The following is a 27,579-nucleotide window of genomic DNA, read 5'->3' as shown; positions in this document are numbered from 1 at the left end:
ACTACTAGTAGTCAGAAATTTGTCTCTTGACAAAACAGCATAGGATCTCGTTAGACTCTAGGGCATTCTGGTGTTTGAACACTGCTGCCATGTCATCAGCTGTCATGGATTAATAAAACTGACCTATGACCCGAGACCTAAGAGCAGACGAAGCTCAGCAGTGGCTTGTCCCAGTGTTCTACCCCACGGGTCTGATAAGCTGACCGCTGGTGTTCATCTGCAGACAGTGACTGTGATACACTGAATTCCAGCAGTTCAATCCTGCACAGGAACCTTGTTACGTTCATACAACTGCAAGTAAAAAAGTAGCTTTCTGCAAAATTTCTCCTATTTTTTCTGTTTTAATTAAACTCAGGTCTAATCCTCTTTCAGTGTCACTACCTTTGAGGTAACAGATCACCTTCTGATATCTGGAGTTTTTTCGTTTTGTTTTGCCCTCATCTTATCTCTAACAGAAAACAAGGAGAAATACAGTCTGCTGAGGTAAAAGTAAAGCCTAGTTCAGTGCAACTGTGGTGAGACAGATGAATTTTATCATTCAATCATTTCTGGGGAGTGTTTCAAAATACGAAAGTTCTCCCCCCACATACCTCTTTACATTGATGAATGTACACGACAGTAACGTATATATATAAATACTTCTATACTTTGTCAATATATACAGGATTTTAAAAATGAAATTTTACACAGAAGGAAAAAGTAACAAAGGGTTAAAAAAAAGTAAGAAGAGGGATGGCAAACTGACATTAAACCAAGCATCTCACAAAAACACTATGAAAGTAGGTATTACTTATCTTCACAGACAAATGAAATGAAGGTTGAGAGCAGTGAACCTGTCCAGGGTCACAAAGCTAGAAAATGGGATTTGCTCTCAAGTGTATCTCACTTCAGCGTCCTGGCTCTTGCTCCTGACATTATACCACTGCACACATGTAAACTCAAAGCATGATCACAATTGTTAGGGACGGAACTGATGCATTATATAATCACCTCAAGGCGGCTATGCTGTTCCTGTTGATAATCCCCCTACCCTGCTTTTATGTTTTTAATTTTTGCTCTGTATGCTCCTTATCATACTGCCATGGTAACATCTTTTTATTTCTCCAATTCCATTTTTCTCTACTTTCCCAGTTTTTGAAGTAGCACAAAAATTGTTTTAAATTTATGATATTAGTAGGAGGTTAACACTAGAACTTGACTTAAATGATGCATAGATAATCCTTTTTAAAAACTAATGGTTTAAAAATTTTAAGTTCCCCTCAATGAGTCTCTAGAAGGTGTCCTAAACATTCTGCTGGTATTGATTTTATGAGAATCTACAAGAAGACTTGCTGTACACAAGCAGAGGACACCCCCATTGTCTGGTTCCTGGCAACTGGCTATTTATACTTCATTGTGTGTCATTTGTTTCCATCTAGATGTTTTTTTCTATCAGTGCCCCAAAATAGTTTAACTCCAGCAAGTCCAACTATTGTTTCCTATTATCTTTTAAATATGTAACAATCTACACCACATTCTCACACTCTAAATGTTTCAGGGGGAAGGAAAGATTATCCTTTTGGAAGCAGCTCCAATTGCTGCTTGAGCAGAAAACTCTACATTTATTGCCTGGATCTCTATAAGATGAGGAGGAGCGAGTGGAGAGGTGAGGGGGCGGCTGAAGGCAGGAGCTGAAAGCAGATAAAATGAAAAGACATTATTATGAGGTTTTTCCTCCCAAAGAGCACTAGAAAATCAAGTATCAAATTAAACCAGCGTTGACAGGGGTGACCTTCATATCTCAAATTTAAGAAAAACTTATTCTCTGTGGATTCTGAATTTCTTAACCCCTGGCCCCCGATCTCCAGCTGTACGGTAAAGCACACCGTGCACTGGTCTTGTCACACTTCAGTATGCCAGGACACAGGACAGCAATGCCTGGACCTTTGGGCATTTTCTTAATCAATCAATGAGCTGCTGGTGCAGTGGCCACTAACAGTAACTGACAGTATTCTTAACCTTAATCTTTGCTTTGTTAAAAAGCCATAAAACTATTCAATGTGCTTTAAAAAACAAACCAAAATGATGATGCAATGTGCACTGTAACCAATTAAACCAATTACTTAAAGACATAATTAAGAAAGAGCTAGCTACCTTCCTGGTTTTAAACAATAAAAACCATAAACACGTTAATTGCAAAAAAAAAAAAAAAAAAAAAATCATTTTCCTGGAATTACGTGTTTGTAAATCTAAAAGAAGCACTGTTCTGAATAATACTGAAAAGGAAATGGCCTCTCCTAGAGTGGGGGTGGGGGGCACAAAAAAACTGGAGAACATGAGAAAACAGACAAAATGAACCTGGAGAGATTTTACTGAAATAAGGACAGGCTTTGTAGGTCCCCGCACTGTACCAATGATTGCAAAATCCCTAGAATTCTATCAGTTAATGCATCTTCAGAAAGAGCTACCAAGAACAGCATTCAGCTTTCATTTCAAAGAACTTAGACTGTGTGGGGCCCGTGAGTGGACGGAGAGAGCAGACACACGGCACGGTAAGCAGACACACACTCAGCCTGGTTGACGGGAATATGAATTGGGCAGTTTTGCCCTGTCCACAGATAGACTGACCTTCCTTGAGACTTTTCTGGTTGCTCCCTTCAAGGCATTCCTTTTCTTTTAGTGGCTCGAAATCACCCGCAGTTAAAATCTCTGGGAAGCCCTGTTGCTGCTTCTTGGAGCTATCGATCATGGTGAGAGGCTTCTGGAGACAGGCAGCATCAAGCAGGAGAAAAGCTCAATTTGCCGAACAGCAGAGGCCAGCGCTCAGAATACTCTGGTCCCTGGGTCCTGGGAGCCTCCTCACAATACCCCAATCACCGGGCAATTATGTCTTTAAGCAGCTGAAGGCAGCCGTGACCCTTCAGTTCCCAGCCTGACCTGCAGATACACTCCTGCTGCTGAAAGCCCTAAACTCTCTCGCACATCAGGAGGCAGAGCCACGGCGCGGCGGCACGATGCTCAAATCCCACCCCTTTTCCCAGCCAGCCCCCTCTCCCTTGCCATTCCAGCTTCCCCCACACTGGGGACTTCAATCTGCAGTTTGATGGTCCGAATCATCTGACAAACACTGACTCAAGCAGTTAAAAATAAATCCTCTAGTTGTTAAAAGAGAAGACTTCGCTGATACCTAAGAAGACAAATTGCTGCCTGTGGTCTCTCTCCGGCTCTCTATAAACACAGCCGGAGGCTGTGGAAATACTTTCTATCGGCCAGACAAGCACATCCATTACTCATTAAGTTCTCCAGCTAAACAAACGGCAGTCTAGGGCATCCGAAGGAAGAGGGTCTTATCTCAGCAGAGGCACCACACTGAATAAACATGCTACTAGCACATCGGGATGAAAACAGAGGCATTTCAGCACCCCAGGGCTTTCGTGGTGTGCTTTTCTGCACCTGGCTCTCCCTGGCAGAGCCAGTGCTCTCTGTAACGGGAAATGCACCGTAACTGCAGCTTTCTGCCTTCACCAGTTCAGACCCGGGCAGCAGTTTTCCTTTGTGCCGCTAGTCGGCCGAGAGAGTTAACATCGCCATGATTGCTCTCAGGAATAATCTCCTCCCATTTATTAAAAGCAGACACAGAGAGCTTCCAGTTAGTAACAGACTCAACCAGTGACCAGTTTAATTTCACATAAACTCTCAACAACGGGCACCCCTCCCCCAAGTCACCGTGCGGTCCACTAGAGACAGGGGTGCTGCCTTAAGGAAATCACCAGGTATGGCAACTCCAGGCAAATGTGGAGACAACTCTGTGTTTTCATACACACCAAACGTACGTCTTACAGCTGTAGCCAAAAGAATCTGATTTTAATGGTTCAAAGTATGCTCCTTTGTAAAGAGCTCCCATAAAACCCATTAGAGGTTGTAAGAGCAGTAGACTGACTCCTATCCCATGAGAAATCTGGTTTGTTCACTTTTTAAAAGATAACCAACATCTAGCAGAGTGTCTGGAATATTACGGCGCTCTCAATAAACACTTGTGGCATGACTGAATGAGTGAATTAGCACGGAAGATAATAATCAGAGCTCTTCCTCTGATAATACTTCTAGCTCTAAAGAAGACCTAGATCAATGATCAGGAGTCACGAATTTCAGATGAACAACTAACTACACGTTCTCTAAAGGAAGCACATTTTCTCTTTAAAAGAAAATACACACACAGACTGCGCATCTGAAGTGGTCTTCTGTGGGATAAAGAGAGGCTTACGTTTTTACAACCAGAAAAATCAATATTCTCTTCACCATTTAACACAGATGGGGCCAGATAAAGATTCTTTTCTTTGCCCCTGGTTCCAAAGCTGCTGTGCACTACACCCATCCGGTTCCAGAAAGACAGTTCTCTCCCTTCCTCTGGCGTCTCTCAAGAATGGGATTACACAACACATGACATGCTTCTTGTCAACTGAAATTCCTTCTGAGGCAATTTAAGCCCATCAGAGTCTAAACCCCTGCAGGAACACACAGCCATGAACTTACCACACTTCTCAAAAATGCCCTCAAAGGCTCTGCTACTATTTCTGATCCTAAGGCCTCTCTATTCTTCTAAATTGACTATTCCTACACCTTTAAAGGAGTAAGAAAAATAACTATAATTCCCTGTGGACATTCTTTGGGCCAGTCACTGTATTAGACGTTTTGCAAAGTTTATCTCATTTAACGCCCAATAACCCTTTGTGATCACTATGATTATTTGTATATGATAGACATTTTACAGAGTAAGACCAAAGCCACAAAGCTCGTAAGTGGCAGGTTTGGAATTTAACCAAAGTCTTAGTTCTCCAAAGCCCATGTCTTTTTTCTATGGCGTTGCAATGCCTGCTGTCTTCTAAAATATGTCCCATTTCCAGGCTTTAGTTTAATCTGGGGACAGATTTAACAGCAGGGACAATAACTTTTATGGCCTACTAGTAGTTCTACTCCTGGTGAGGGAGAAGGAAGCCAAAAACATCATACTAGAATGCTTTTGTGAAAGCATTTTAACTTTTCCTGAAATAATAACAGCAGCCAACTTTATTTAACGCATACAATGAGCCACAGTCTGAATGCTTTTCATATATTATCTCATTTATTCTGTTGTCAGACCTGTGAATTCAACACTGTTATTGTAATTTACACATGAGAAAACTGAGGCCTAGAAAAATCAAATATTTTGTCAGAGATCACTTGTAAGCAATAGCCAGGATTCTGAACAGGCACCTTGGCTCCAGGGCCTATATTCTTAATTACTTTGTAAAAAGAACAATAAAAACAATAAACCCCAACATTCTGTTTTTCAAGATGTTGCTTTTTAAATTTTGACCGTTTTTCGGCCCAAGTTTAGAAACCTGAGTAGATACCTAGCTACACCAGCCATTTAAAAATTCTTTATTAACCCTCCTACATTGTTGGTGGGAATGTAGATCGGTGTAGCCACTATGGAGAACAGTTTGGAGGTTCCTTAAAAAACTAAACATAGAGTTATCATTATGAACCAGCAATCCCACTCTCGGGCATATTTCCAGAAAAGATAAAAACTCTCATTTGAAAAGATACATGCACTCCAATGTTCACAGCAGCAGTATTTACAATAACCAAGACATGGAAGAAACCTAAATGTCCATCGACAAATGAATAGATAAAAAGGATGTGGTATATATGCACAATGGACTACTCCTCAGCCACAGAAAAGAATAAAATGCCATTTACAGCAACACAGATGGATCTAGATTATCATACTAACTGAGGTAAGTCAAAGACAAATATATAAATTCATTTATATATGGAATCTTAAAAAATGACACAAATGAACTTATTTACAAAACAGAAATAAACCCACCAACATAGAAAACAAACTTATGGTTACCAAAAGGGAAAAGGGGGGATAAATTAAGAATTTGGGATTAACAGATACATACTACGTCTAAAATAGATAAACAACAATTACCTACTGCATAGCACAGGGAAATGTACTCAACATCTTACAATAAACTATAATGAAAAAGAATCTAAAAAAGAATATATATATATAAATGAATTGCTTTGCTGTACACCTGAAACACTGTAAATCAATTATACTTCAATAATTTTTTTTAAAAGTATACAAATAAAAATATAACTACAAAAATTTTTTATTGGCCTGTGTGTGTGCATGTGTGAATACGTGTTTAGTACGTACAAAGTAAACCAGTTCTCTTTTAAGGGTCCCTGTAAGCTTTACACTTACTGTATCCAACAAATGTAAAAGATCTCAATAAGAAAATATTTTCCTGCTATAGATTTATATTAAAAGTCCTTGTAGTTTTCAAAGGGAATAATAATTTCTCTACAGGTGAATATACCTTAAAGAATATTTATTTTGCTATCTTAAAAAATTTGGAATAATTTCAAATTCACAGCGCATTTTTTCCTGAATCTCTGCGAGCAGGCTCTGACACAACACTTCTCTATCCTAAGTACTCTGGTGTGTAATTCCTACAAACAAGGATATTCTCCTTCCTACATAACCACAACGTGACCTTCAATATCGGGAAATTAACACTGATATATCTCTGCCATCTAATCCACAGGCTCCATTCAAGTTCCACCAGTTGTCCCAACAATATCCTTTACAGTGAAAAGGTCCAACCAGGATCATGTATGGCACTGAGTTTTCAAGTCTCTCTAGTTTTCTTCCATCTTAATTCCTCAGTCTTTCTTGATGTTTCTTTCCTTGACTTTTGAAGATTACAGGCCAGTTACTTTGTAGAATTAACCTCAGTTTGAGTTTGTTTGACGTGTCTTCATGATTAGATGCAGCTTGTGGTGGGAGTATTTTTGGCAGGAATACCACAGAAGCAATGATGTGTTCTTTGCATCCCATCAGGTGGTGCACAAATTCAATTTGTCTCATAGCAAAACGGTGATTTTTAAAATTCTATCATTCCTTCTACATTTACTAGTGGCACATCCTACTGTAAGAAAAAAATTCAGTTTATGTTATCTAGTTATATCAGCATGGACTCAGGGATTCCTGCTTTATTCATGGGGTTATAACATGTTCCTCTCATTATTTATTTTGATGCTCAAATAATTCCAGATTTGGCCAGTGGGAGTCCCTTCCAGCTGGCTTCAGTTTCTTACTGTTCTTTGTAAGCACTTTCTGACTTTCTGATATATCACTGCCATCTAATCCACAGACTCCACTCAAGGGCCATCTCTTACTTTTTAGCACAAGATGTTCTGGGGTCACCTTTCACTTTTCTTGCTCCGTTGATAAACCGAGGTGTGAATGCTGGGCGTGCTCAACACTACTCAGGTGTCATTGTTCCCAGGCCTTTTCTGTGGTTGGAGGTAGGGAATATGTCTGTGAGTTTATGTGCATTTGTGTGTAAGTACACACATATTTATGACCCTCACTATTGACAGCTGTAAATAGAGACCTATAGTTAAGTATGTACAACTTTATTTATTTATGTATATTGAAAACCAAGAGTTCACCCCAGGGCCCCCAGTTCCAATCCAACTCCACAGGTTCATTCTCTGTCTTTTCTATATATGTAACCTCCTTCTCCTATAGTGAGACTCTTGTCTCCTACAGTCTCTGCCACCCTACTCATGGACACCCTGTTCACCCCATTACTGTCACTGCTGTAGCTAAACCCTATGCAGATGTCCCTGTGCACCAAATGGGCTCTGAAGCCTTACACTGGACTGCTGCCCCCACCCCCACAGGGCAGCCGCCTCGCTTAGTTCCACATAATGTCTTCTGGATTGAATTAGGACTGGAGGGAGGAAGGAGACGCATTCTCTCCTGGTAAGAGAAGTCCACAGTTGTCATGTGAACTGTTTTCCAGTAGGTCTGCCCTTGTTCCTTACTAAATGTGCTACATCATCTTCAGTGTCATTTGGCTCTATTGTCATGAGTGACATTTAACTTCGAATGACAGGTGATTAAATTTACTTTGGCTATGATAAATCTGCTTCCACAGTGTTTGTGTCTACACTCAAAAGAGCTGTTTTAGTATGAAAGAGAGTACCATAAATCAAGTCAATTTTCCCACTACCCCAAGCATAGATATTTAATCAGCGTGAGAAAAACTGTATGGCTTAGAGACTAGGAACAATCCAAGAAAGGCTTCAGGGAATCAGAACAGAAACAAACACGGCTCAAGGGACCAACACAAAAACTTGGCAGAGTGAATATACGCTTACAAAACTGCTGACAAAAAAAAGATGATCACTGTGATGATGCTGTGCTTCAATAAAGAAAAACCTGAGAATGTTACCAGCTGGGCAATGCTCCACCAAAGTAAAAATATTCAAAAGTAATGAATAAAAAATAATTAGGAGCAGAATTCAAAGAGATCACTAAATACTGCGGGTACTTCCCCTGCAGCATCCTGGACCCTGAGACTGAGGAACAAGCCCTTTTCTTTTTGTCTCCTACCTCCTGGTGCTTTGTAACAGGTCCTCAGGTGGCCACTGCCTGAAGCAAAAGCGGGCACTTTGGAGTTTCCTTCACACAGTATCACAAAATTTATGGAGATGTAGTCAGTTAGACAGGATGCATTTAGGGAGAAAAATTTCAGTCCAGATTATACCTATGCTTTTTCCCTAAGTGTGCCGTACTTTTAGAAAAATATATATTTGATCCTCAGTTTTCTCCTTTTTAATATCATAAACACCGCTACGAAATATTAGATCTTTAGATAATTACTTAGTGGTTATGGTAAATCCCAAAAATTTAGTAAGTTAAATTAAGCCCAATTTGATAACCCTGATAATTTAAAAATTTTCTTGTAAACAAGGACAATTACAGAGCGCTATCTATGAAATCAGATAGCGTATCTTAAAAGTCCTTCATTTTTTACCACTATTTAAATACATGGAAGTTGAACAGTACTGCAGATATAAAGAGATTGCGGAAATGGCTGTTTCATACGGAGGGATACACATTTGTGACATTTCTAAGATAATAAGATTTTGAAAGAATATCAATGATTTGAGCAATTAAGTACTTCAGCATAACTTAGCACGCCATCAGGACAAAACAGTCTAATGATCTGGTTCATAATCTGTGCTCAATGTACTCTTTCATCCTAGAGTACAGCCACAACTGACATGGACGGCACTTCCCTCTTGTGTTTGCTGTATCCCCTCTGAAGATGTGAACAGCAGCCCTGGCAAGGTTTCTCCGGGTCGGAATCGCACCACTAACGCTTGGCTGATTAACGTCTGCTGACAGGGAGGGAAGAGACCTTCCCGTGGGACGGGACAAACGGCAGGTGAGGCAGAGGACACATTTCGCAGCTCACTCCCAGGCAGGTCCTCACGTGACGGTGGCACCACTCAATCACAGTGTTCTGACTGCGCCTAAGTCACTGGTGCGCTCTGTCTCCTCCTGCCCAAATCTTTATTAGGATAATCAAGAGGACAGAATACACCCGGTCAGCTGTAAGAGCGTCATTCAAGTCCTTTCTCTATTTCTATGCCTGCTAGTTACTTATAAACACATAAATACTGACAGTTTGCTGGAAGATTTACAACAAAGAACCTTCCTTAAGTTACATATTTTCAAAGCAGACTTCCTCGAATTCCGAGCTATAGAATATAAGGGAGAATGAAATGACTACAGCCTTGAAGGTTTAGCGTAGATAGAAGAGAGGAGTGACAAGTGAGGAGGATCAAGCCCTGGCAAAGACTGGAAGGCACGTCACGATGTTCCGACCAGTGTGATGCTGAGGTCAGCACTCAAGGAAACTGTACGATAGTGTTTCTCAATCTTTTTTCACCTGTTTTAATATAATTTTTTCTAATCACGCTCCATGAATTTTTATACTTGTTTTAACATAATTTTCATAATCACTTTCCATGAATTTTAATACCACAGATTTACTATGTATGTTTATGTACTATATCTATACTTTATACATTAAAAAAAGTTTTGCCCATCCCCCAAGAATCAATTTTCAATCCTGTTGAGAATGCTTAATCTACAAGAAGGAAAGCCAATGTTTCCTATTTTGTTGAGAAAAAAAAGTAAGATAATAAGAATGAATTGCATGTAGGAAACCCTCAATGAGAAAACAACAAATGTTTACCGTCTGTGATAATGGTTTTTAGATCACAAGTAAGTTAAGTGTATCTTTTGAGGACCTTGAGGATCTTTCTGATCCTCAGCAGCTCTGAGAGAAACATGTATTGATATTTGTTTTATTAAAAAAAAAAAAAAAACCAGAAGAAAAGAAACTGCAGTTCTGACTTGAAACGATGTGTTTTCAAGTCACTCTGCTGGTGAACACATATCCTTAATCCTGGTTTTCTCTCTCCAACATTCTTTTCACCAAAAGTAAAAGCCTTTTTACTAAATTTACATGTGATTTTCAGAGTCATGTATTAAGAAAAATTGATAATTTAATTTCAGGGGAATAATAACATCATAGATGGATGTATGAAGGTTAGAGTCAGGACAGTTTTGTGGAAGGAACATGACTTCAGAGTTAAACAATTCGGTTGTAAGACCTACGAGATCTTGGAAAAGTGGCAGCCTCTTTGTGCCGTGGCTGCCTTCTCTATGGTAATGCATTAACAACAACAGCAGCAGCAGCTGTTTTCTGTGACTGTAAAAATCAGGAGAAAGTGCATATAAAATTCCTAGGACAGGCACAACAGCACAACAGCCACTCCCCAAATGCTGGAGTCTGTCGGGGCTCATTTCTGAGCTGAATCATCTCCTCTGTCTGTTATCCCCCATGTCTGCATGTCTGCTAAGTGTGGGGTTTCTCTGGCAAGACAAGACGGACACAAACATACACAAATGCAGACCATCACACTAACCACAACATCACACGCCCATTCTATTTTCCAACCCCATCTTCTAAGACTGCAGCAGGGTGCAGAAAAAGTTCATTTTAGTTTTTTAGTTTGGCACTTAATACCTTCTGGTGTCTTTCTACTACTTAAGATTTCACTTATTAGATTATATTTGAAATTTTTATACTTGCAGAGAACACTGCTGATACTTTTTCACTTAACTGGAATAATGAAATAGAAAAGCTGCCCCAGGTGACTGATCACAGCTAGGTGGTCAGCCAAGGGCTCTGAGAACCTAGGGGAGAACAAGCCCTAGGACATAGTTTGAGGAAGGGTGTATTCTTGGATGAGTTCTTTATGAAAAATGTAAAAATGCCATGTTTTCATTTTGTTAACCTTGAAAAAAAATCAAGTGTTGCCATATAATAATGAAAAGTAAAGAGAGCCGGACATTGTGATGATGACATAATGACATATTCAAGCCTAGAGAACACAGAATGGTCCACAGCCTGCCACGGTTTGATCAGAGAAGAGGGATGGAAGAAACGAGTCGCCGTGGCAGGTGGTGGCAATACAGGCTCTGAGCACTACTGTCAGGTGTCCAGCAGCAGCCACATTTATGCAAAAATGCATGTCACAGGAAATTTATACTAATTTGAATTTCATTAACCTTTGTAGATTTTTGTAAATATACAGAAGTGTTTCTGTCTTGTAGTTGCATAAGTGCTACTAAGCATAAGGAGTTTATGCTTCCTTTACGTTTGCACACAATTCTACAACATTATACTAATAAAAATTAAGTCATCTACTAACTGTTTTTAAAAGGTCAGTACACTTCGTAAGTTTGAACCACTTCTCCCTCAGTTAGGGAGGGGGACCCAGTTACTCTGTGGCTTGGCTTCCACAGCTTTATCCTGAGGTGAGACTTAGCGTCTGCCCTTGTTTACCTCATCTGACTGGGTATCCTATTTCGCCATCTTGGGAGCCACGACAAAGGTGGAGGTAACACCAAGCCTGGATTGAGACATTAAAGATGCAAGATGACTATCCAAATTCAATATAAAATCATGTCACGCCCTCACACATGCTCCAAAATGTTTCCTTTATCTCTTATTGACTCCACTTTAAATTACCTTGCCACTGTTCCAAAGCATTTCTATTTTCCTCAAGACTACACTACTTATGCCTTTTTCAGCCAGTAGCCTGGCCTACTAGCTTTATTAGCACTGAGGTCTTCAGACATAAGCTCCACTCACCTTCCTACTCTCACCCTCTCTCCTGTCTTTGAGGAAGAAGTAATCTTTTTTGGTGCCAAGGGGAATCTAGACACTTTGTTTAGGACTGTAGCTCCCTCCTACCTGCTCACAAAACTGTGATCAATGAATTAAATTTCTCTGCTGGGATCCTTTGAGTCCACTGAGACTGCACTGGCATCAACTGTTAACCCTGAACACCCACCAATGAACACAGAAACACGTGCACACACCCGGCCTCGGATTCACGCACTTTCTGCTTTCTAAATGGCAGTTTCTAAATGAGCTTTTCTTTTGCAGTTAAAATACCCTTGATTTTAAGATTATATGCTCTGCTAAGGACTAAATCATCTTTAATTTTATAAGACAGGCTTTGTTTGACTTTAATGGGAAAACAAAGATTTTTTTAAGAAAGGCAAGTAATGGTCTGGCCTAGACCTCAGTCAGGTCCAGCTCCAGATAGTGCACTTAGAAAGCAACCCATGCTCTCTTGCTCATCTTTGCAATCCCAATGCCAGGGTCCCTGTGACGGCTCAATTAATGCTGGCTGGATAAATAAAATAATGTCACTCGACTGACCCAAACTCATCCAGGCCTCTCCCTGCCTACCTAATTCTGCCCACGTTTCTTAGCCTGGCATTCAAAGCCTTCAGCGCCTTGTCTCCCACTTTCCTGAGTAGCGTTATTAACCCCGGTTATGCGTGGTGCTAAGTGCTTCACATACGCCCACTCAGTCCACTCTTCTCAATAACTCTATCTTTGACTATCTCCTTTTTATATCGGGGCATCAAGAGGTTAAATAACTTGTCCAACTACATAGCTTTTAAGGAGTAGAAGGGAGATTTGTAACCCAGGCGAATGGCCGCAGTCCACAAGCTTTTCTCCATGGGTGTTCTGTGAGAGAATTAAGCCCTAATGCCCAAAGGCGTCCCTTATATTGAATGAATTAACTTCTTTCCTATGTGTCTAAAATGGTATTAGCATTGTCACCTTTGGGATAATTGAGATAACAGTCACTCACATTTGTAGGGATTAATATTCTTACAGAATCTTGGTTGAAATAAGACTTTTTTTTAAGCAAACTTTTTTTTTTTTAATTAGAAAAGTAAAAAATACTGCATAGGTCTTAATACTTGACAATCAAGTGTATTCATGAACAGCAAGTGTCTTCATGTAACAGTTCTGGTTGGAAGACTCAGAGGACGCTCCTCTGGGGAAGGAGATGCTTCTCCTGCTCAGAGATGCTGTCCCTCAATTTGTCTAGATTGTCTTCATATTCCTGATATCCCTGCTCCATCTTGGTAAATTTTATAATCTTCAAAAGCAGGAAACACTTTCCATTCATCTTATTATTTCCTATGAGCTCTATCCCAGTGTTTAACCCATGTTCATATGGTCAAGTTTCTCTTTAAGTAAATTCTCACATTCAGTAGTCCAGGCTAAATGATAAGCATTTTCCTTACAGTAAACTAACAACCAAAACTACCTGTTATATTTTTATTGGTTGTATCCAACCCATTTTAAAAATCAAGATTACTGAGATATAAAGACAGAAAGATATATCCATTTAACCTGTACAATTCGGTGAGTTTTGATGCAGGTATACAATTGTGAAACCATGGTCACATCTGAGATACAGAACATTGTAATCATTCCCCAAAGTTTTTCTCTCCCCTTTGCAGTACATCCTTCTGCCACACCAAGCCTCAGGTAATCACTGAACTCTTTTTATCACTATAGTATAGTTTGACTTTTCCAGAATTGTAAGTAAATGAAATTATACATTATGTAGTTGCATATATCAATAGTTGGTTCCTTTCCATTACTGAGCAGTCATCCATTGTATGGATATACCACATTTTGTTTATCCAATCACCTGTCACTGGACATTTGGATAGTTTTCAGTTTTGAGCTGCTATGAATAATTCTGTCATGAAGACTTTTGTTTAAATGTTTGCACAGACATTTATACTCCTTTCTTTTGAATAAAGCCTTGGTCATTCAGTAGGTATATGCTTAGCTTTTGAAGAAACTAGTTTCTTCAGTAGAACTTTATTGGCAGCTTTACTTGTAATAGCCAGAAACTGTAAATTATCATTCATACATGGGCAAATGAATAAATAAATTTTGGTGTATCGATATAATGGAATACTAATCAGCAATTAAAAAAAACATAAAGAAATACAGATTAATCTCAAAATAATTATGCTGAATGAAAGAACCCAGACCAAAAAAAAGAGCACATGTATATATGACTCCATTTATAAAAAATTATAGAAAAAGCAAACTAATCTATAGTGACAGAAAGCAGATTGGTGGTTGCTTGGAGACTGGTAGAAAGACGAATGATTACAAAGGTGCATGAGGAAATTTTTAAGAGTGATGAAAATGTTATCTTGACTATGGTCATATTAAAATTCTTCAAGTTGAACATTTTAAATATGTACAATTTATTTTACTTCAATACATTTTTTAAAAAAGGTAACGGCATTTGTGGAAATGGACAAATTCCTTTGCGTAATGATAACTTTGAAACAGTCTCTACTATTTACAAAACTCTAGTACAACAGAAGGTTATTTACCTCGGTATCTGAACTCTGAAAAAAACTGAGCAGAACTGCTCTAGAGGATCTTAAAACAGAAACAAGAAACCAACAAACCATTAAAATAAAACAAAAGAAGTCTCAAGTGTAATACGATTTCTGACGAACGTGGTGGCGGTGTGACTTGGTGCGCTGTGACTGGTGGGTCTGTATGATTTTGGTGGATAGATACGTGCTATAAATGAGGATGGTGAAGGGGCAGTAATCCTAAACACAGAAAACGAAAAATTCATGTAGAAAGTATTTATGTGACAAAGGAGGACATCTTTTAATGCTAAAAGCCATGATCATTAATGAGGGTATAACAGCTGTATGTGCAAAACAACATAAGTACTGTTATAAAATAAGAAGGCAGGAGATACAACATGACACACACAGAAACATGCAAATAATAGAAGACTTCAATCTGCCACTCTCAGTACAAGACAGACGAAGTAGACAAAAAATAAGCAAGGGTATACCAGGCCCAAACAGCATAATCAATAAGGAGATCTTACTGGTATACAGTGAACTTCACACCCTGATGATAGAGAACATGGAAAATTCAAAAAACAATCACGTATTAGGTCACAAAGAAAACATCAATGAATTCCATAAAATAAAAAATATAAACACTCTGATGTCAATGTAATAACACTAGAAACTATTAATAAAGTAAAAAAAAATCTAAAAAGGCTTGTCTACCTGGAAATTAGTAACATCTTTTATTAACTCATAGAAAAGAGGAAAAATAGAAACTGAAATGAAAGAACTTCTAAAAATATAGTTTTTTTGTATAATGAGAATATCTATGACATATATTTAAGGTAGTGATCAGAGAAAAATTCAAACCCATAAACTATATCAATCAAAATGAGAGAATGAAAATAAACTATGTGTCTCAGAGAAAAAAGATTTTAAAAACAAAGAACAGAGCCCTACTGACCCATGGGGTGCTATCAACTCATGATACCAAATTCAAACACATACAGAAATCAACAGCCTTCAGATACATAAACAAGCAGTCAGAGAACATAATAGCAGAGAAAATCCCACTAAAATAGCAAAAAGGCAAAAACTCAATAGTTAACAAAAAATGTGCAAAACTCCTGAAAAACACAAAACCAGGCTGGAACACAGTCCTTGTTCTTGGTTAGGATAATACCACATCATAAAAAATGCTGGTTTTCTCTAATTTACAAATTTAATGTAATTGCGATAAAAATATCAACAGGCTTTTTAATGGAGCTAGAAATGTTGATATTTAAGTTCACGTGGAAAAAAATAAACATACCCAAGGCAAACCAGGAAAACAGAAAAAAAAGTGTCACATAGAGGAGGTAGAAATAGCATTATCAGATAAAAATAAACTCCAAGTAGATCAGCAATGAAAAACAAATTAAAAAACCATATATGAGTAAGTAAATACTGATGAGATCCTTCTATAATCTGGACATAGGTAAAAAGTTTTCCAACTATGACCCCATATACCAATGCAATAAAAGGAAAAGACAGATTTTGGCCACATTAAAAACAAAACAAAAACACTGAACAGGAAGGGTTAATCTCCCTAAATACATATGTAACTCTTTAAAAATTAAAAAGTTCAAAATCCTAAAAGAGAAATGAACAGAAAATTCACACTCCTCCGAAAAAAAAAAGTTTCCAAAATGGCCCTTACACATATGAAAAGATGTTCAACCTTACTCATAATTAGAGAAATGCAATTAAAACTACATCAAAATACCAGATGGCAAAAAAGTATGACAACACATTCTGTTGATGCGGCTGTGGGAGAAATAAACATTCTCACATATTGCTGATTGAAATGCAAACTGGTACAGCCCTTTGAAAGAGGAATCTGGCAATATCTAACAAAATGACAAATCACTTCATAGGGTTAGGGTTTTGACCCAGCAATTCCACATCTAGGAATTTACCTGAAGGATACACCTCCAACACTATAAAATGGTATATGCCAAAAGTTATTTACTATAGCACTGTTTGTTACTGCAAAATACTATAAACAACTTAAATGTCTACACACAGGAGACTGGTTAATTAAACTATGGTACATCCACACCACGGAACACTACACAGCTGTAAAAAGGACTAAGGAAGCTCTCCACGTACTGATATGAGAAGGTCTTCAGAATATGTTAACTGAGAAAAAAAAAAACACCCTAAAAAACAGTATTAATATTACCTCTTGTGTAGGAAAGAAAGGGAAACAAGAAAATATAGTTGCTTCAGGGGAAAAAAATGAAAGGAAGGGTAAACTGGAAGCTAATGAGACTGATTATCTTCAGTGGATGGGGAAACAGTGAAAATGATTAGAGGATGAGAACAGGATGGAGGGGGAGAGGCAGGCAGCAATACTTTTCTGAGGACATCATTTTTGATATAGTTTTGACTTTTAGAACCTTGTTAGTAAATCACATACTCAAAAATAAATTAATGAAATCTACAAGGCCGGGGGAATGCCCAAATTTGAATACAAACACAATAAGTGAACCCAACTGTATTTCAAATAAATAACATGAATACACACTGAAGAGGGGACAGAATCAACCTTAGCAACTTTTGAATATATTTGGACTATAAACCTTTGGACTGAAGACAAAAAAGAATGTAAACAAATACCCAACTTCAGTTAGCAAATATTTAATATCTTTAATTTTTTACTGAGATATAGTTCACAGACCATAAAGTGCACCTGTTTAAAGAGCAGCAGATTTAGAGTCTAGGGCCAAGATGGCACAGGAAGACCCTGAGCTTACCTTCTCCCACAGGCACATCAAAATTACACTATTTACAGAGCAACTATCAATGAGAACAACCTGAAGGCTAACAGAAAAGATCATCTACAACTAAAGATAGAAAGAAGGAACCACAACGAGGTGAGTAGGAGGGATGAAGATGAGGTACAGTCAAGACCCACAGCCCCTGGTGGGAGACCCACAAATGGGAGGATAATCACAATCGCAGAGATTCTCCCCAAGGAGCAAAGGGTCTGAACTCCACACTGGCCCCCACAGTCTGGGGATCCTGCATTAGGAAAAAGAGTCCCCAGAACATTTGGCCTTGAAGGCCAGCAGGGCTTCCTTTTGGGAGAGCCAGAGACCTGTAGGAAACAAAGACTCTGCTCCTAAGGAATGCACACAAAATCTCGTACACTCCAGACCCAGGGCAGAAACAGTAAATTGAAAAGAGCTTGGGTCAGATACACTTGCAGATCCTGGACAGCCTCCCAGAGAGGCACAAGGAAACTGGGACTCACCCTGAGGATAGATAAGCTGGTGGCAGACATATTTGGGAGGTCAGTCTTCCACAAGGTTATGGGGCTGTCAAACGGCACTATGGAGAACTCCCCCTAGGTTTTTCATGCTGGGACCTGGCATTGCCCATCAACTCTGGGACTGCCAGGGCCCACAGCCAGAGACCTTGGGACTTGGTATGGCTTACCAGTGGGCCAGCACCAGCCCTGGACCTGGCCTCACCTGCCAACAAGTGGACACCAACCCCAAGACCCCTGGGTCCTGGACCTGCTCACCAGTGGCTGACACCAGCTCTGGGTCACCTTGGACCCCTCAGCCAGCCACCCTCTATCTGGCCTCACCCACCAGTGGAACAATACCAGCTACAAGATCCTGAAACCCTACAACCAGAGACCCCCCGGATCTGGCTCTGCCTATCAGTGGGCTGGTACATGCTCCAGGACTCAGTCTCACCCATCAGTGGGTGGACAACAGCACCGGGACCCATCTGGGGACCAGCCCTGCCCACCAGTCTATGACACCAGCTACCGGACACCTTGAGCCCCTCAGCCAACTGCCCTGGGATCTGGCCCCACACACTAGCAGGCGACACCACCTTTGGGATGCTCAGGTTCTGCAGCCAGCCACCCTGTGATCCAGCCCTGCCTACCAGCACCAGGACTCTCCAGATTGTACATCTATCCATGCCAGGATCCAGCCTTACTCCCGAGCAGTTGGCAGCCTCCACACTAGGCAGGGCCTGGCAAGCAACTAGGTCAGGAGCCAGCCACACCTACCAGAGTGCCCACAGTAGTTGGCCCTGCCACAACAGAAGGGCCCACGCAGACAACATACAGGGCATCCCCAGAGCATACAGGTCTGGTGACCACAGAAGTGTGTGCTGCTGGGCCATATAGGATGTCTCTTACATAAAGTCACACATTCAAGACCAATCAATGTAACCAACCTACCAAATACATAGAAATAAAAGCAGAGAATTAGGCAGAATGAGGTGACAGGGGAATGTGCTAAAAATGAAGGACTAAGATAAAACTCCAGAACTTAAGCAAGATAGAGACAAGCAATCTACCCAATAAACAATTCAGAGTAATGTCCAAAAAGATGCTCAAAGAATTCAGGAGAAGAATGGGTAAGCAGAGTGAGAAGTTTAACAAAGAGTTAGAAAATATAAAAAAGAACCAAACAAAGCTGAAGAACACAATAACTGAAATAAAAAATACACTAGAAGGAATCAACAGATTAGATGACACAGAAAAAGAGATCAGCAAGCTGGAAGACAGAGTAATGGAAATTGCACAAGAAAAACAGAAAACAAAAAAAAAAGGAAGTTTAAGAGAACTCTGGGACACATCAAATGTACTAACATTCACATTTAGGAGTACCAGAAGGATAAGAGAAAGAGATAGGGGAAGAGAGCAAACTTGAAACCATAATAGCTGAAAATTTCCCTAACCTGGGAAAGAAAACAGTCATTCAAGTCCAGGAAGTGCAAAGAATCCCATACAGGATCAACCCAAAGAAGAACATAACAAGACACTTTATAATTAAGATGGCAAAAACTAAAGATGAAAAGAGAATATTAGTACCAGCAAGGGAAAAGCCAGAGGACTTTTTGCATACCAGAGGACTCCCAGAAGGCTAACAGCTGACTTCTCAGCAGGAACTCTACAGGCCAGAAGGGAGTGGCATGATATTTAAAGTAATGAAAGGGAAAAACCTACAACAAAAATACTCCACCCAACTTGGCTATCATTCAGATTTGAAGAAGAGATCAAGAGTTTTACAGACAGGCAAAAGCTAAGAGTTCAGCACCATGAAACTGGCTTTGCAAGAAACGTTGGAAGGCATCTCTCTAATCTGAAATGGCCACAACTATAAAAACAAAAATTACAAAAGGAAAAATCTCATTGGTAAAGGTAAATATACAGAAAAGATAGATTAACCACTTTATAAAGCTAGCTAGAAGGTTAAAAGACAAAAGTAGTGAAATTATCTATATCTACAGTAAGTAGTTAAAGAGATATACAAAACAAAAAGATTTAAAATACTATGCCAAAAAGAGTAGACGTGGGTAGTGGGAAAATAAAAATGAAGGGCTGTTAAAATGAGTTTGAACTTAAAATATCAGCAACTTAAAATAAGCATATATACACACACATCTATATGCTATATATAAATCTCATGGTAACCACAAGCTAAAAATTTATAATAGATATACACACAAAAGAGAAAGGAATCAGAACATTAATACTAAAGATAGTCATCAAATGACAAGGAAAGAGAACAAAAGAAAGGAACAAAAAAGAACTACAAAAAAGAAAACAGACTCCAAAATGACTAACAAAATGGCACTAAGTACAGGTATCAGTAATTACTTAAATGTAAATGGGCTAAATACTCCAATGAAAAGACAGAGAATGGCTGAATGGATATGAAAACAAGACTCATATACACTGCTTACAAGAGACTCACTTCAGATCTAAAGACACTACAGACTGAAAGGGGGGTGGGGTTGAAAAAGGTATTGCATGCAATGGAAATGAAATGAAAAGCCAGGGTAGCAGACTTATATTGGTCAAAATAGACTTTAAAACAAAGACTGTAACAAAAGGCAAAAAAGGATATTACATAATGATCAAGGGATCAATCCAAGAAGAATATATAACAAGTGTAAAACATATGCACCCAAAATAGGAGTACCTAAATACATAAGGCAAATAATTAACAGACATAGAGAGAAATTGACAGTAATACAATACTAGTAGGGGACTTAAACACCTTACTTACATCAATGAACAGATCATACAGACAGAATATCAATAAGGAAATGCTGGTCTAAATGACACGTTTGACCAAATGGACTTAACAGAAACAGATATAGAACATTCCATCCAAAAGCAGCAGAATACACATTCTTTTCTTGTGCCCATGGAACATTCCCCAGGATAGATCACATGCCAGGCCACATAACAAGTCTTGGTAAATTTAAGAAAACTGAAATCATATCAAGCATTTTTTCTGACCATAATGCTATGAGAGTAGAAATCAACTACAAGAAAGAAACTGCAAAAACCACACACATGTGGAAGCTAAACAATATGCTACTAAACAACTAATGGGTCACTAGAGAAATCAGAAGAAAAAAAAAATACCTGGGGACAAATGAAAATGAAAACCCAAAAATCCAAAGTCTGTGAGATGCAGTAAATGTAGTTCTAAGAGAGAAGTTTATAGTGACACAAGCCTACCTCAGAAAAAAAAGAAAAATCTCAAACAAAAATCCTAATCTTATACCTAAAGGAACTAGAAAAAGAACAAACAAAATCCAAAGTTAATAGAAGAAATAAGTATCAGAGCAGAAATAAATGAAATAAGAGACCAAAAAAAAAAAAATCAATGAAACTAAGAGTTGGTTCTTTGAAAAGATAAACAAAATTGATAAACCTTTAGCCAGACTCATCAAGAAAAAGAGAAATCTACCAATTCAATGCAACTCCTATCAAAATGCCAACATTTTTCACAGAACTAGAAGAAATAATTCTAAATTTTGCATGGAAACACAAAAGACCTCAAATAGCCAAATCAATCGGAAGAAGGAACAACAAAACTAGAGGCATCATATTCCCTGATTTCAAGCTATACAACAAAGCTACAAGTATCAAAACATTATGGTACTCACACAAAAACAAATACATAATAGATCAATGGAACAGAACAGAGTGCCCAGAAATGAACTCACATTTATAAGGTCAATTAAGCTACAACCAAGGAAACAAGAATATAGAATGGGGAAGATAGCCTCTTCGATAAACGGTGTTGGGGAATCTAAAGAGCTACATGCAAAAGACTTTCTTACCTCATATACAAAAATAAACTTAAAATGGATGAAAGACTTAAATGTAAGACCCAAAAGCATCAAACTAGAAGAAAACATAGGCAGTCTACTCTTTGAAATGGGTCCAAGCAATATTTTCAGATATGTGTTCTCAGGCAAGGGTAATAAGAGCAAAGGTAAACCAATGGGACTACATCAGACCAAAAAGCTTTTACACAACAAAGGGAAATTTCAACAAAACGAAAAGGCTGACTACTGAATGGGAGAAGATACCTGCAAATGACACACCTGATAAAGGGTTAGTATTCAAAATAGACAAAGAATTCATACAACTCAACATTAAAACAAACAACTCAATTAAAAAATGGGCAGAGGACCTGAATAGACATTTTTCAAAAGAACACATATAATGGCCAACAGACTCACGAAAAGATACTCACCACCACTAATCATTAGGGAAATGCAAATCAAAACCACAATGAGAGGTCATCTCACACATGTCAGAATGACTATTATCAAGAAGCCAATGAATAACAAATGTTGGCATGGATATGGAAAAAGGGAACCTTTGTGCACTGTTGGTGTGAAATGTAAATTGGTGCAACAACTGTGGAAAATAGTACTGAGATTCCTCAAAAATTTTCAAATAGATCATACAATCTAGCAACTCCACTTCCGTGTATTTTTCCAAAGAAAACAATAACACTAACTCAAAAAGATATATTCACCCCATGTTCACTGCAGCATTATTTACAATAATGAAGATATGGAAGCCCATCAACAGATGGGTATATAAAGAAGATGTGGTGTGTGTGTGTGAATATATATACACAAACCTATATGGGAATATTATTCAGCCATAACAAAGAATGAAATCCTGCCATTTGTGACAACATGGAAGGATCTAGAGGGTATTATGACAAGTGAAAAAAGTCAGAGAGAGACAAATATTTTATGTGGAATCTAAAAAATAAAACAAATGAACTAAACACAACAAAACAGAAACACAGTCATAGACATAGAAAACAGGTGGTTGCCAGAGGGGTGAGGGGAGGAGGCTGAGAGAAATGGGTGAGGGAGACTAAGAGGTACAAACTTCTCAGTATACAATAAACGAGTCACAGGTATGAAATGTACAGTGTGGGGAATATAATCAATAATTATGTAAATCTTTGTATGGTGACAGATGGTTATTAGACTTATTGTGGTGATTATTTTGAAATGTACAGATATACTGAATAACCATGTTGTGCACCAGGAACTAACATAGTGTTGTAGGTCAATTATACTTCAAAAACAAATAAACACATAGAAAAGGAATCAGATTTGTGGCTATCAGAGGCAAGGATGTGGGGAGGGAGAATTGGATAAAGGCAGTCTAAAGATACAAAGACACAACTAGAGATGTAATGTACAACATGATAAATATAATTAACACTGCCCTATGTTATCTTTGAAAGTTCAGAGAGTAAATCCTCAGAGTTCTCATTGCAAGGAAAGCTTTTTTTTTCTTTTTCTTTGATTTCGTATCTATATGAGTTGATGGATGTTCTCTAAACTTATTGTGATAATCATTCCATGATGTAAAGCAAATCAGTATTTTAAACTTCTTGAACTTACATAGTATTCTATGTTCAATTATCTCCCAATAAAAAGAAAAAGGTGTAGCAGATTTATTTTTCACAGTGGTATGGATGAGTAATTCTGAAACTACTTCATGTGTATTCTAGAATTAAACACGTAAGAAAATACATTGTGGATTACGGGAGCAAGGTTTCTCACTGCCAGAGAAGGGCATTACAGATATAGAAGGAGGAAGGCTAAAATGAATCCTGTGATGCTGGGTTGAAATTGGAGCTATCAGTAAAAAGCCTAATTTTTAATATACACAGTGACACAGAGAGACAATAACAGATATAGATGTATGTGTATATATTTATGAATACACATTTATATTTCCTAATGAGAGGATCCAGAAGCAATGAACAAACAGTAGCAATGAATACATCAAGCTCCCAGGTCTTAGTTTATAAATATTGTGCTAAAATGAACCAACTTTCCTAGGAGAAAGGGCTGATTCCAGGGCGAGGGAAAAGTACAAGTTGAGCCTGGAACATCTTTTTGTGCCAGAAAGCAAGTAAGTACTCAAAAAATGAAAGGAACCCGTCAAAAGGACATAGAAGCCAGCTTGAAGAAGCTCTCACTGGCCAAATCTAAAACAATTTGAGCAACCAAATAAATAATAATAACAGAATTACTTTTAATAAATAGTATTATTTAGTAATAATTAGAATAAGATTCCATAATTCCATACTGACATAGATTAATAAAGGCAGCAGAAGAGAAAGCTTGTCTTTAAAGTAGAATGTTGTCTAATAAATTTAATGAATGGTAAAATTAGAAAATCACCATTAGCAATTACCAGCATACTAACTGTTTTAGGCAAGAATTACCAATGGATACTAAAACTATTCAGTATAGGTGAGGGTTTGATGTGGAAAGAGTTTATATAATGTCAAAATATTTTCTCATAACATTAATTACAAAATTACAAAGGGAAAATAGTAACCTGACAGTGTAGAACACTGGAAGACCCCACCTTAACCATGTGACAAAGATGACGTTGCCAGGATTGACTGTAACTGATACCTGGGCCACGAGAAGACACAACATCACTTCTGTTGTTTTCCTGCAAAGGGGTACAACCTGATCTAATCACAAGGAGCAAGAGATGAGCCCAAATTGAGTGCCATTCCACATAACTGACCTATACTCTTCAAAAATGTCATAAAAGATGAAAAAAAAAAACAACCTGTAAGACTACAGAAAAGATTTTAAAGGACGCTCAGAGATCAGACAATTAAATGCAACCTGTGATCCTGGACTGGATTGTGAAACAGGGACACCTTTTATTTCTTTTGCTATAAAGGATACTATTAAGACAACTGGCATGATTTGAATAAGGTCTGGGATTGGTAAATAGTGCTGTATCAATGTTAATAATTATTGATTTAAATAACTGTACTGTGGTTAACTAAGAGAGTATCTTTACTTTTAGGAAAACACACACCTAAATGTTCAGAGGTAAAAAGGCAACATGTCTGCAACTCATTCTGAAATATTCAGAGAAAGAACATTATATATAGATACGGAAAGAGCACGATGAAGCACGTTTAATTAAGACATTAATATTTGGGGAATCTGGATGGAGGATATACAGGAATTCTTTGTACTATTTTTTGTAACTTTCCTGTAAGTCAAATTATTTCAAAACAAAGCTTTATTCGTTTTAAATTATTTTATTGAAGTAGAGTTGATTTACAGTGTTGTCTTAGTTTCAGGTGTGAACACAGTGATTCAGTTATACACACACACACAGACAAATTATAGCAAAGTTTTAAAAAACTCATCCAACCGTACATTTTAGAACTGTGCATTTCAGTGTATGTAAATATAACCCAACTTGAAAAAATTTTAATGACAAAACTCTTTCAAATAGATAAGAATGTTGTGGATACTGTCAAACACTGCCAATAAAAGTGTAAGTTGGTATCAGATTTCTAGAAAACCCCTGGAAATATGTTAAAGAACACAGAAAGAGGTCTAAACTCTTTGACCTGTAATGCAGTATCTATGACTTTATACTAAAGAAATACTCTGGAATATATACAGAAATAAAATGATTTGTGTGCAATGCTATTCATCTCAGCCTTAACCATAGCAGCAGAGCCCAGGACATGATCTTAAGTGTTAATCAAAAAGTGATTACAATACAACCATTGGACAATAAAAATAAGTTGTTACATAAGGGGAAAAAAAAAGTGATTACAGACATAGAATAAAACCAACTGTGGTTACCAGGGGGAAAAGGGGGAAGAAGGGATAGATTAGGAGTTTGGGATTAACATTACTATATATAAAATACACATTACTATATATAAAATAGATAAACAACAAGGACTTACTGTAAAGCACAGGGAACTATATTCAATTCCTTGTAAGGAGCCATAAAGGAAAAGAAACTGAAAATAAATACATGTATGTATATGTATGTATGTGTGTATGTGTGTGTGTGTGTGTGTGTGTGTGTGTAACTGAATCACTTTGCTGTACACCTGAAACTAACACTGTAAATTAACTACATTTCAATAAAAAAAAAAAAAGAATTAAAAAAATCAGTGAGATTTGAGCAACAACAAAAAACAAAACAAGTAACTGAATTATAGCAAAGGTATGATGATGATGTATTGTATAGCCACTGAAATAATGGCTTTGATATAAAAAAATTATTGGATACTTAGAATGAGCCAAAGAAGTAAAAATTGATTTCACTTTCAGAGGAATATTTAATAGGATGGAAAAATGTACACTATGAGGGTGAGGGGAGAAAAGGAGGCCATATGCTCAGTATGGTCCCTTTTTTTTTCCTAAAAATCATATGAATGAAAAAAAAGATCAGGACAAAACACTCTGAGTGGTAGGACTTATCATTTATTTACATACTCTGTTTTTTTATTCTTTTGAATTTTAAAAATGATCAAATGATTATGCACTATATTTATGATGAAAAAAGCAAAACCCTAACAAGATATTTCCTATAATAAAATATCTTGTATTGGTGACCCAAACTGTTCCCTCATAGTAACAGCCTGTATGTAATTCATTTAAAAAATTTTTAAGGTATTGTAATTCTAGATAAGCAAATATACCTCTATAAAAAGAAGGCAACCATCGAGAAAATACTTAACAAAGTAAAATGTTTTCAGATTTAAAATTGAAATGAGTATTTCATTTCATCAAACCTGTCAGAAAATCATTATATTCTGACTCTTTGCCAAATAGATATCTCCTTACTTCATGTGATTCTGATATTGTTCTAGGAAATGACTGCTATATTACACATTATTGTCATTCCCAACGTTTTTTGGCAAATAAGTTATGCCTGACATTTCTTTTAAAGTATTAAGAATATAAAGGAGAACACTTCCATGGTTTGAGGGTAGGCAAAGGTTTCTAGGACACAAAAAACAATAATTAGAAAAAATTGATAATTAGAAATCAACAATTAAAACTTTTGCTCAATAAAGACACTTTAAGAAAACGAAAATTTAAGCCATAAACTGGGAGAACATAGTCACAAAACACGTATTTGACAAGTATCAAGCATGTATGAAGCATTACAACATACAACAATTTCCAAATAAAAAGACAACAACCTGGTTTAAAAATGGACACAAGTGTTTTGGGGAATACTATTGTGTTTTAAGTATGCATGGGACCTCAGGGGGACTGACTATAATCTCAGAGTACAACTGGGCAGGAAGGGCAGGCAATGGATTGAGGTGCAGGAAAATGTGAAGAAGCGTGGGCAATTTATTCTCAAAATAATGACATTTTAAATAAATACTGAACTTGAAGTTAATGATATACATGCTGACATCTCTAGGGAGATATGGACAGATGTCTGCAATTTACTTTGAAATATGTAAAAAAAAAAATACAAGACTGACAGTTGGAGGGAGATAGAGGAGGAAGCATGAGATAAAAGAAACATGGTGAAATATTAATGGTAGAAACCAGGTGGTGTATGTTCGATTACTTACTGTCAAGTTATTTGGATTTTGCTGTATAAAACTCTCTATTGCCACTTTTGAAAAACATCTGCAGCTTTTTTATAACATGAAACGAAAGTCCAGTAATTCCCGTCCCACATATAAAGCTAAAGAAATAAATATTAGTACAAAAATATTCATAGCAGCTTTAGTCTTAATAGCCCCGAGCTGGAAATAGCTCAGGCGACCACTAAAAGGATAAACAAATTTTGT

The 27,579-nt window shown here is 37.6% G+C and overlaps 1 protein-coding gene across 12 annotated transcripts in view; it reads right to left on the bottom strand.

The window, feature by feature from the left end:
- MRTFB (myocardin related transcription factor B) overlaps positions 1-27,579 on the bottom strand; it is a 238,115-nt gene that overhangs the window by 65,437 nt on the left and 145,099 nt on the right. The window contains exon 1 of one of the 12 annotated variants that reach the window (XM_074346828.1): positions 2,608-2,976. The exons of the other annotated variants lie outside the window; for them this stretch is intronic. Within the exon in view, the coding sequence (XP_074202929.1) occupies positions 2,608-2,728 (121 nt within the window). The 5' untranslated portion in view covers positions 2,729-2,976. Of the gene's footprint in view, positions 1-2,607; positions 2,977-27,579 lie in introns of those variants that run through there. 12 annotated transcript variants of the gene reach the window in all.

This window comes from Camelus bactrianus, chromosome 18 (genome assembly GCF_048773025.1).
Source record: "Camelus bactrianus isolate YW-2024 breed Bactrian camel chromosome 18, ASM4877302v1, whole genome shotgun sequence".
Taxonomy (NCBI): domain Eukaryota; kingdom Metazoa; phylum Chordata; class Mammalia; order Artiodactyla; family Camelidae; genus Camelus; species Camelus bactrianus.
This window is presented reverse-complemented; position numbering and strand designations above follow the sequence as displayed.